Genomic DNA, 11,934 nt, shown 5'->3' on the forward strand with positions numbered 1-11,934 from the left:
CCATTCGAGCTCACACTCATAACTAGGAAAAATTTAGTGTTCCATTGATCAGCAACGCATGATTTTGGAATGTGGGAGGAAACCGGAGTACCCAGAGAAAACCCACGCAGGTACAGGGAGAACATGTAAAAACTCCACATAAGAAGGCCGGGAAGAGAGAGAGAGAGAGAGAGAGAGAGAGAGAAAAAAGAGAAGAGGAGGAGAAGAGAGGGAGAGAGAGAGAGAGAGAGAGAGAGAGATATATATGGTTTTTTTTTCGTTCAACGACCCATTCTCCCAGGAACTACCTTTAAAGTACATGTAAAGTATGAACTGTCAACTATTATCATTATCTTCAACTAATGTGAATAGTTTCGAAAAACATGCTCGAATTTTCATAGAAACTCCGAGAGGCTGTTGAACATTAATGAACACCTTATCGCCAAATGGCACGTACCACTTATAGAGGTAGGGGAGAGCAACTCGGTTTAGTGTCCATTTACGTCCGTATTTAGAACATGGTGTTGCTTAACCAATGACTTTGTATTTTATATTATTATACTTATGTTCTTATTTGTTTAGTATTCCTTTAAATTAGTCGTCGCTTTCCAGAAAATACGTTTAAATCACGTGTCCTCCCCTCCGTGTTTCGCAACATGTCTGAACTTACACCTGCGTGGTGCGTTCAGGTACTTACCTCCTTAGCGAAACTCGGGACGTCACAAAATGGGATTGACGCTCCGGTCTAAAGGGAAAGTTTACGGTTAGAGCACTATGTAAATTAGTTGTTCTGATAAAGTTGTGATTAACAAACAAGATTCAACGAGTGATTCGCGGAGGGCGGCGGCGGAATGAAGATATTTTGGGTGTTATTTATCGCCGCGACTCTGGCGACAGGTAAGAAAGAGTTTTCGCGTCGACTGGGTGGGCCCGCTTCCGCCTCAGACGGTGGACATGTTCTTTCTACTCACATTGTTTTTTTTGTCCAATTTGGATACATTAACTGCGTTTTAATGACCGTTTGTGGTGTTTTCAATCCAGATAACGAGAGGTTTCAAGGAGCTTCATTTGTCCCTTGAAGTATTGCGTTCATCTAAGAAAAAAAAAAAAGGCAGCGGATTCATTTTGGGTGTACAAAATGGCGCACATATCTTAATTCGGTTGTAAAACAACCGATTGCCCATCATGTCAGTTGAAGCCCACACCGACTTTTTTTACTTATTGTGGTATTAGTGGTTTATTTCTTGCAGGTATATCGTACCTACTGTCAGCTCTCAATCTACGGTAATACATCACCAATTTGAAAAAACAGGGTGTCCTACCAAGTCTCTTCACAATAAAATAATGGAACTAAAGTAATTCTTGAGATGTTATTCACATTTGTTGTTGTCAATTTTTTAATCATCTTTCATTCATGTATGTAAGCACCCTGTTGATGAAATAGGTTCAGTTATAGAGACACTCCATGATTCATTTATCAACATCCTCAATATTGACTTAGAGTAGTTGCTGCTGTAGAGTGACACCTACAAAGTCGATCTTGATAAATTTGGGTTTACCAATGATATCAATAAACCACATCACTTAATGGATCTTAATATGAACATTCTGTGTAAAATGAATCCTGTCACATCTCTCTTCATAGTTGCCATATTTCTTCCAAAATGGATTTTAATCAAACTGGGGACAATGGGCTTTTCTAACCAATTTTTGGGGGGTGCTGGAGCCCCCCTAAATTGAAGACCAGCACCACTAAAATTTAAGAATTTTTTTTTTGTCTGTCCTTTTTAATTAAACAAGCGAGAGAAATGCGTGACCATGCAGAATTTTGTTGGAACTTAATATTTTAACAGCAATGCCCTCTCTCTTCTGAAATGGTTTGATCCACCTATTTGCAGTGATATTCAGACACTACATTCGTGTTGTAAACCAAACCAGGATATGTAGAACGTTTCTGACCTTCTACCACCTTCCCAACATGGTATCATCATCACCAGTCCTAATTTAATTGTAGCTCCTTGTTTATGTTGTTAGGTAGCAGTTAGCTGACTTTTTTTTTTTTTATTGCTAGGATACATTTTAGGTGGTCAGAGACAGCAACTTCAGAATGATTTAGTGCTGATACGTCGGCGCGCCACCAAAGTGCTTTAATTGTCTTGGGCTCTCGCTTATTTTCTACACTCAGGGCTCTCCATCTGTTAGTTAATAGAAGCAGGAAGCCAACTTGCTAATGAGTAATATGTCTCCATTAAGCGTAATTACTCTCGAGTACGAAGGGATGACAAAGTAGGTGACTCATCAATGGCTCATGGTGATACTAGTCATGAAGAACTCAACACCACGTGACATTTGAAGGTGGACGCTTTTGACTTGATTCAGGCCGCCTCGGGCTCTAAAACCTCTGACATTGGAAAAATTATTGCTTGAACAGCACTGCACTGACGTTTTTTTAACTACAATTCTGCTATTACGCCCATGTGACTATTAAACTATTATTTAATGTAATCTTTTGTGTTTAGTATCATCTATGATTAAGAGAACGAAAATGAAAAACAGCAACAAAAGGCATCTGAATAAGTCACATTGAAAGTTTTTGTATCAGACCGTGGTGGGAGCACCATACACGTTTATCACTTCCCTGCAAACCGTTTGTATCCTTTTTACTTCATGTCATTCTAGAGTCAGCCCTGGCCGTGTCGGTGAGCAGCCCGGTGAAGCGCTATGTGGTCATCCTGTTCCAGCCCGTCACGCTCACCTGCAACTTCCAGACCACCGCCTCGCAGCCGCCGGTGGTCACGTGGCGCTACAAGTCGTACTGCCGCGACCCGGTGCAGGCGGCGCTCAACCCCAGCAGCGCCGACAACATCCTGTCGCAGAATAACCCCAACTACGACCCCAACATCGAGTGCGCCGACAGCCAGCGCACGGTGCGCATCGTGGCCTCCAAGCAGGGCAGTGCCGTGACGTTGGGCAGCGAGTACCAAGGACGCAAGATCAGCATCATCAACAGTGAGTGCGAGACGCAACACATTCTTCTTTCAGCAGGTGCAATGACATACTGAACAAAATGTTGATAATGGAATTCTATTGTTCCTTATTAAGCGTGAAGCAAAAATGTTTTGCATTGGCCTAATAATAAACATTAAAAAATAACCTGCAGTTTAATTATGGTGGGGAAAAAAATTCCGTCTTCAGATTTCATATTTCATTTTTTTAGATTTACGTGAACATGGATTTTTTTTTCCCTAAAATTATTAAATTCCCCGAAGAGACAACAGGTCGACGGCAGTGCATTTTTCTGATCCTATGAACCTCCAACAGTCACGTTTGCCAGAAGCGTCCTCGCTTTGTCTGCCACTAGCTAACATGTGTTTTCCTCAACTTCTTTTCTTGTGTTCTCACTGCCAGATGCTGACCTGAACATTGCACAGACGGCGTGGGGCGACAGCGGGGTCTACGTGTGCTCTGTCATCTCCTCGCAGGACCTCTCAGGCAATGGCGAGGACTACACCGAGCTCATTGTCTTGGGTAAACGCCAATCAACTGCTTCTTACTACTGGCCTTCTCTTCCCTTTGCTGTACCCCGACCAAAATACACTAATAGGAGAAAAGGTGTGAGCCGCGTCAATTAATCGATCAGGTTCGCAGAAACTCAGAAAACGTCCGGATTTACGGATAAAAGTAGAGCAAATATTGATGGATTTGGCCATGCGTCGCCGTCGTCGTGTTTTACAGCTAAAACGCAGCGTGGGCAGGTGTGATCCGACCAAAATACACTCATAGGAGAAAAGGTGTGAGCCGCGTCAATTAATCGATCAGGTTCGCAGAAACTCAGAAAGCGTCTGGATTTACGGATAAAAGTAGAGCAAATGTTGATGGATTTGGCCATGCGTCGTCGTCGTATTTTACAGCTAAAACGCAGCGTGGGCAGGTGTGATCGTCCCAAGAGCGCACACGATCTAGTAATTGTGGCTTTATCTTTCTTTCGCAGAGAGAAAGTCAGATACTACTGACCTGCTGCCCGGCATTGACTTACTGGTTATGGAAGGTAGTACAAAAGCCCTCTTAGTGTGACTGGTTTGAGTGCTACTAGATCCTCAGTCAAAAGTAACGCCTCAGTTGACGATAAAATATCTTAAATCAGTCTTTTAAAAATGAGGAACAAAAAAACTGTTGACACAGAAGTAGGATTTTGTGATCGTAAACGGTCTCAAATGCCAACGTGAAGTAACATTCTTTTTAAAAAAATAAAAAGAATTTATAGACCGACTCATGGTAACATCGTGCAATCACGACAGCGGAGGGAACAAAACAGTGATGTGGTTTTAATCGGCATTGCTAACAGGAGATCCATGTCATTTATATACGGTGCTAACTTTGGACAACATGGGACCTTGGGCACAGAGTTGAAATTGGGCTTGAATTAAATTTCAAATGTAAGTTAAAAAAAAAAGTCTGGGAATAAAAAGGCTTAATATTTGATTGAACTTGGCTTCAGCTGGAGGAACCACGATGTCCTTCCTATGTTATGGAAACAAAGTAAGGTTAGCAAAGGAAGTTTTATCAACATGTTCAAATGATTTCCGTGACCGAGTGCATTTTTTTTCTTTTACTGAGAACAAGGCCAAAATGCGTGTCGCAAAATACCCGTTTGTCTTCTGATCAGTCATCTTTTTTTTTCAATCTTTCCGCAATCGTCTATTTCATCTTTCTGAAACGATGCCGTAACGCTCTGTAGCGTTTCTTTTCCCCGCTTTATTTTGTTTATCTTTGCAGCGCTCTAGTTGTGTCATGCCTCACATAAACAGGCTCAGCCAGTTTGCCAGGAGAAATGTTGTTTATCTCAGGTTGGATAGCAGACGTTTGACAATTAGCCTTGTGGTTCTTGGGACGCAAAAATGCTACATGTTTGCCTCTGCCAAGCACAGCAAAGTATGATGTAGTAGGTCATGTGTTTTTCATAAACTGCAAGGGCGGTGTTGGATTTCCTCAAATAGGAGCTGTCCCTCTAATACGCGGCTTGATACAGTTTGTCACAATGTTTGCTGTCCACTTCAGAAAAATGAACACCAACCATAGCCGATACAGGTGTTCAGGAGGTAATACACAGAAGCTTCTTTTTATGAAAAAAAAAAAATAATTCACTCACTTGGGGGTGGGGGCCACAAACAAACTGAATCCAGAAGGAAGCGATGTTGTCATAATGTATCATTTCAGTTTTCCTCAAAAGGTTTCTTTTGTAACCGAAGTACCATGTGTTACTGGCAAGACTGTTCGGAAAAACATGCAGCTGGATATGAAAATGTCAGTAATAAGTTGTTACTCTCAAAAGTATCAGAGTAAATGAAACATTTGCCATGTTCAAGAAAGGTCGCTGGCATGCTGGAGCCTATCCCAGCTGTAATCGGGCAGGAGGCGGGGCGACACCCTGAACTGGGAGCCAGCCACTTGTATCCATTTCTCTATCAATGTCCTTTTTTTTTGTTCCAAACTGCAGTTTCACTTGACATAAATGGTCATAATGGTTCCTATTTAGCGAATAATCATGATTCCCATGTATTTACTTATTATTATTATTATTTTTAATGTCCAGATTGGCTGCTGGTGGTGGTCGTGGTGTTGGGCTTTCTGCTGCTGCTGATGCTGATCGGCATCTGCTGGTGTCAGTGTTGTCCGCACACGTGCTGCTGCTACGTCAGCTGCCCCTGCTGCCCCGACCGATGCTGCTGCCCGCGGGCACGTGAGTACTTGGCAAAATGGACTTTTCATTTGCTTGAATACAAATAGTTGGGGCGGTATTTGTGTAACTGAAAAAAGGCAATTCACCATCTTGGTGAAAAATAAGAGTGCTGTGGTTCCACAAGGGGAAAAAATACAACCCATGCTTTCAGGGTAGGACATGATCGATGACATTAGTTGATCATGACGTCTCTCTGGTGCCGCAGTGTATGAGGCGGGTAAGGCGGTGAAGAAGGGCATGGCCAACCAGTACGCCACCACCGTGTACGCACCCAGCATGTACGCCCAGCCGGCCTACAGCGGGCCGCTCGTCCACCAGCCCGCCATGCCGCTGCTCCCTCTGCCCAACGGCGTCGGCGTCCCGCCCTCACAGAACGGCTACGGGCGCGAGTTCGACGGCGCTAGCTCCGGTGAGGGGGTGGGGGGGACATAATATATAAAGTCATTTCCAGTTCGTGTTTAATTTAATTTGGAATTTTATTGTTTGCATGCAGTTGGTCATGGTTCCCAAGTGCCTCTGCTGCACGACCAAGACGGCGGCGGTGGCGACCATAGTAAGTCAACAGAAAGACGATGTGAATAGTTCATTTCAAAGATGCCAAAAAGTTGTGTGTGTATTGTTTCAATTCCTGTTTTTTTTTCTGGAAATACTGTCGGCTATTTTTCATTTCCTCAACAAATGTTGTCAACTCCAGCTCGGAGCGGCTATCGCATCCAGGTGGACCCTGAAGGCAACGCCACGCGTGCCATTTACTACATGGAGCGAGAGCTCGCCAACCTGGACCCGTCCAGACCCGCCAACCACCATCGCTGTGAGTCACCCGCCATGCACACATTAATTGCAAGATGGATGACTCGGATGTTTATACATGTTTATATTTACATGTCTTTGCATCACGTTGGGATGTACAATAAATACTGAAGATATACTGAAACAATTAGTCGAATGACTCGCATAATTCAATTAGGAAAAAAAAGGGACGCAAGCAAGCTTCGTAGGGATCATTTTTTTTCCACATGCACTAACATTATACAACACCAAGTCTACGGTCTCATCCGCTGACTCCCACGTCACTGACTAGGCCAGGCCTCACCTTTTAATGGTGTATGCAGTCACAGATATTTTAGTGTGGAATGTGAGGATGGAAAAACCAAGTTGATAACAATAATACAATACCTAACTTGCATATTTTGTTTATTGGTGCAAAATCATTTTTTTATCCGATTAATCGATGGAATAATGCTGCATCCGAAATATAAAAAATGCATCTCGTCAAATGTTGGCTCTCGAGAGGATGTGAACCTAGTGTGTGTAGGTTTCAAGTTAATTTTTTGTGGCCTGTTCTCAGTGGACAACGTGAGCGAGGTGACTTCGCTGCACGACAACGCCGACCCACGATCCCGCGGCGGTCGCCCGCAACCGCCAGCATTGTCCACCGTGTACGACGACGACGAGGGCATGAGCACCATCAGCAGCGTGTCACAACACGTGCACCGCCGCCCGAATGAGCCGGCGCGCCGAGGCTACATGGGTGACCGGGCCCGGGCCCGCTCCATGGAAAACCTGGACGACATCGGACGCCGCTATGGCCGCGACGACTACCCGCCGCACCGACGTCCGGATGAGCACCGAGGCAGGAGAGGGTGAGTCACCGCTCTTGAAATGTGATCAATTTGATTTTAATCATTCCCCGCATCCTCACCGCTTGATTTCATAGAAAATTCATATGACACTGTGAACTTATTCAAAATGAGCTTTACTTTTTAATGTTTGTGGGGTTTCTGCTGATTTCCCCAAAATGTAACTAAAGAAGCCACAAACAAAAAAACCAATCACGAATGATACATTAAATCGATGAACTTATTCAGTGAATCGTGAATGACATGCTAAAACTAACCAATCTTCAGCTCTGACGACGAGTGGAGCAGCAGCGGTCGCGCTGGCTATGACCGAGACGACCGCAGACGCCGCGACTACTCCCCGGATGACAACCGAAGAGGGGCAGGCGGAGGAGGGTATGGCGCCCTTCCAGGGCGGCGAAGCCGCAGTCGCGACGATCTGATGGACCTGGAGAGGGACCGGCGACCGGGCGGCGGCCGCGACAGAAGAGACGACTACGACGACAGCTTCCTGAGAGAGGCCATGGAGAGGAAGAGGCTGGGGGAGCAGCAGAGGGCTCGCAGCCGAGACCGACTGGAGAGTGACGGGGAGCGTTCTGACCGAGGCAGGGCCCCGCCCCCCCGGGGACCCCCGCCGCTGCCTCTGAACCCGCCTTCGGGACCTAGCGCTCTACCGCCGCCCTACAGCGACGACGAGAGCATGACGTCGTCTAAGAAAAGCAACCTGCGCAAGGTGAGGAACAGCTCTGACAGCCCCAACAAAATTTAGTCAGTAGCACCCCACGTTGGAAAGTTAAAAAAAAAAAAGGCTTGCAGTTGACTTCCATTGGCACAATATTGAGGGGACATGTCTATCATAAGAGGACCCCGAAATAACTCTCAAGGACCCCCTGTCCCAAGTCAGCCATTTTGGTTTCAAGCAACCATTTTGTGTGAATTCCAGAGCTCCTCTTTCAGATTTTGCCATGTAAAAGGTGTTCATTTTTGGACAATGTTTATGGTTTTATCGCAAATTTTTTTTTTTCTCCCCTTCCTTCCAGAATGGAGCTGTGAGCCGAGAGAGCCTGGTGGTGTGAGACACCCACAACAGGAAGCACCGCTGTCCCCCCCAAAAAACAAGTAAATGTTGAGATTGTACAGTTTTTATTTCACTAATTTGCTATCTTGAATCTTTTTTTTTTAACTTGCCTTCGAAACCTTGTCGCAAATTGAATATAAATGTATATGAGTGTGTGAGAGATGCACAAAGTGTAATTTTATGTGCTTTATGAAACATTGTGGCTACCACAAGTGCCTTCAACTGTACAAAAGTGTAGATGTTGGTTTTACTCACATGGTTTTATTTAGTTGCAATATCAATTTAGAGGGATTTTTAGCATACATTTTTGAGAACTTTTTTTATATGTACTTTGCTACTTTCTATATGAATTTTTCAATTTTAAAAACATGTACAGCTGACCTTGTAAATGTTCATCACGTGATGGAAAAAAACGTCTTTCACAAATAAAACCTCTGTCCCGCTCGGCCATTTATGCTTGGTGGCATTTTCAACCACTAGAGGGCGCCATCACCGTACTCTATTGTATACTTGGCTTTATTGTCACCTCTAAGGACATTTTCTTGTAGAATACTCCCAACAAATCAAATAAAAAATATAAATTGTGTAAATATAATGTGCATTTTATATTATTTGTACTTAAAAAATCTGTTTTATGTCAACATTTTACATCCCTTATTTTTGAATAACATGGCCCATCCATCTATTTTCCAGTGTCAAACGTGGCTCCTGAGCTGAAAAGATTTTCTTCCCCAAAGGATAAACTCTCACTGTGTTTTGCATAGTTTTCGGCTTTTTATGCGTTTGATGAATGGTACCAGTTAGCATAGCAAAGAGGGATCAAAATGAAGGGAATTGCCTCCCAGGTTGCTCATTTCAATTTTACTGTACAACAGTTAACTTTTTCCCAGCAATTGTATGATGTTTTAGAATTTTGCACAAAAAAAAAAAGTTTGAAATTGACCAGCATGCCATGCTAATACGATAAGCTGTGTGTGTAGCTTGAGTTTATTTTAGTATTTGTTTGTCCCGTTCTGCAGCTGTCCACTCATTTTCACACTTGTTTGACAGTGGCACTGGGGAACAGCCATAAAATGAAATTTTATTTACCAAGAAAAAAATAATTTTGCGTTTTAATCAATTTCCCGCTTATCTTTATGGAGAAACCATACGACAATGACATTTAATGTAAGTAACCATTTTTTCCCCCCACCAACATTAACTTACATCAACAATGTTTGTCATTTGCGTCATGTTTTACTCAACCTAAGTTCTTTTTATGCTTGTACAGTATGATGGTTAAGATTTTTCTTGTCTTCTAAAAAGTATGATGGCTGAAGTTGACTTCAACATGTCATTAATGAGGTAAGTCATTTTAGTTGACTTTTCTCTTTTACTGTACAGCACCATCTTCACACTTAGACAGTATTTACTTGAAGCCTTGAATGCCTACAGGAGGGTTATTTATACTCTCAAAAATGTCCAAAATTGTTTAGCAATGTCCTCATCGACATGAGATGTAGATTATCAGTCTTCTGTAGCTTGTCATTAAAAATGCAGCATTTTGAGTTGAAAACTGTGAGTAGGGCGTTTTAAAGGGGCGGACCAGATGACGTCACGTTGAGAGAGAGTGAGAGGATGATGAAGAGGAGGACGCTGTCTCGCACCCATCAATCCATCACTTCTGGCTAATGAGGTAAGAGCTCTCATCTATTATATGTACAATCATCTGTGAAAAGCTTATTTTTTAGGGGGGGTGGTGCATGTTGAGAGTTTGCAATAACTTAGTTCTGATTAAATGTTAAATACTGGTCGTGATGTCATTTTAATACATCTCGATTCATATGGCACTTTCACAACAGCAAAGTGCACTCTAGATTTTACAAAAATTCACAAAAGTAATACAACAGAACACAACCTCAAACGTGGACAATAATACAATCATGACAACTATTCAACCATATATGTTGTTGTGAGAAGCAGTTATAGACGAAAGAGGAGAGAAACAAAGTCTCCTTTCACCAGTGAATCAGAGATGTCACAGTCTCAGCGTGCGTGACGTCACACATATCTGCTACAAGCTAAGTTTATACAATACGATAGTTTTCCCTCTAATGGCGCTTTCCAGACTTTTTAACATATGTCGAATACAGGGGCTACTTCGGTTCTCCTGTCCCATCTAGAGCCGCTTCAATTTCAAGCGCGGACGCTCGCTTCCAAATGCACATTATCTGCTCCGCACCGACGCTGCTCTCTCCTCATCCTCAGCTTCACCAGCCAACTATCCAGCCGCACCAACGCAAGGCTGTCCAACAGCCCCGACATCTCCGCTGAACAAATTGGGGCTGTGAAAAACGTTGTCCACCACACGCGCAAAAAACACTTGCGCCCCCGTGGCTGTCAAGCGGCAACAACTCAAATAGCGCCCCAAAATGCTAAGAACAGTCCACACGAAGGACAACAAACACCATTTGACAAATCAAAAGGCAAAAACAACAACAACAACAAAAAAACAGAGCTCTTGCAGACAGTTGCCAACTCGGCGCTGTCTTGAAGATTATATATACGATTTATAAATGTTATTGTCATGGTTGGTTGTGTACTGTGAGATTATATGTCAAATATTTGGACAGTGCAAAGGTGGGTTGTGGTCAAAGTGGGACATAAAGATGTTTTGGAGGAGGAAAAAAAATTGTTGCGCTGTTGTAGAGGAACCCAATTTCTCATTAATATTCTATAAATGTCGGAGCCATTCGAGTTTTTTTTTTTTTTTTTATGAATTAAACCATTTGAAATTATGCATTATTATTCAAGTAAATGTAGTATTTATTTTTTTCGTAAAAAATATATATAACCCACAATATTACAGAACCAAATTGACTTAGTTAATTCATCAGAAGATTTAAATCTTTAATTTCTTGTTTTTGGCCGGGGGGGGGGGGCGGCATAGTTTTATGAAACAAAACGATGTGATTATGAAAAAAAAAAATACAGCAGTTTTTTTTAATTTTCACTTATCAAAAGCTCTTGCATTATGGTCAGCTCTCCCTAGGTTGACCACCCCCACACTTGTGGAAAACAGATTCTTCCACACTTGAAAGGGCAAACATTTTTTTTTTCTCCAATGTGACATTCTTCTTGTTTTCTTCCAACATTTTTCTCTTGTCAACTGGCGTCTATCCATACATGGCTCGAGTCTGGTCAAGTGTCCAGACACACAATGGGTCCTTTCTTAGTGTTTCGTTTTGTGCACTCAGCCCCATCGTGCTCCAACATGGCTCCAAGTGAGTTTGTACACCAAAGGTCCATTTCAAAAATTGAAATCCATAGAGAAACTGTGATCCTTAACATATAACGTTATTGACAAAAGAAGACGTCTCACCATCTGAGTGTTCACGTATTGTTTTATCACTTTTGAGCCCAAAGGCTATGTGCTAAAGTGTTAATGGTGATCAAGAGGTGAGAGGCAGAAAGAGAAAAAGGGAATTGTTTGACTGGTGTTCTGTGCGTCCACTTTCCGGCGTTGTGCCGTGTCAGGC

At 42.8% G+C, this 11,934-nt stretch overlaps 1 protein-coding gene across 2 annotated transcripts; it reads left to right on the forward strand.

Annotated features, from left to right (window-relative positions):
• The first annotated feature begins 667 nt into the window (after positions 1-667).
• Positions 668-8,866, forward strand: lsr (lipolysis stimulated lipoprotein receptor). 2 transcript variants are annotated; one of them, XM_019863807.1, is made up of 11 exons: positions 668-876; positions 2,659-2,988; positions 3,388-3,507; positions 3,971-4,027; positions 5,573-5,719; positions 5,925-6,128; positions 6,213-6,272; positions 6,414-6,530; positions 7,068-7,362; positions 7,627-8,071; positions 8,379-8,866. In XM_019863807.1, exons 1-11 carry the CDS (start codon positions 831-833, stop codon positions 8,412-8,414), a joined length of 1,857 nt encoding a protein of 618 aa, XP_019719366.1. In that variant the 5' UTR covers positions 668-830; the 3' UTR covers positions 8,415-8,866. The 2 variants fall into 2 exon arrangements, with proteins under 2 accessions (XP_019719366.1, XP_019719367.1); XM_019863808.1 differs by lacking the exon at positions 3,971-4,027 and having other exon boundaries at positions 669-876.
• The last annotated feature ends 3,068 nt before the right edge of the window (positions 8,867-11,934 follow it).

The sequence above is a fragment of the Hippocampus comes genome, unplaced genomic scaffold (assembly GCF_001891065.2).
Source record: "Hippocampus comes isolate QL1 unplaced genomic scaffold, H_comes_QL1_v1.1 scaffold249, whole genome shotgun sequence".
Classification (NCBI taxonomy): Eukaryota; Metazoa; Chordata; class Actinopteri; order Syngnathiformes; family Syngnathidae; genus Hippocampus; species Hippocampus comes.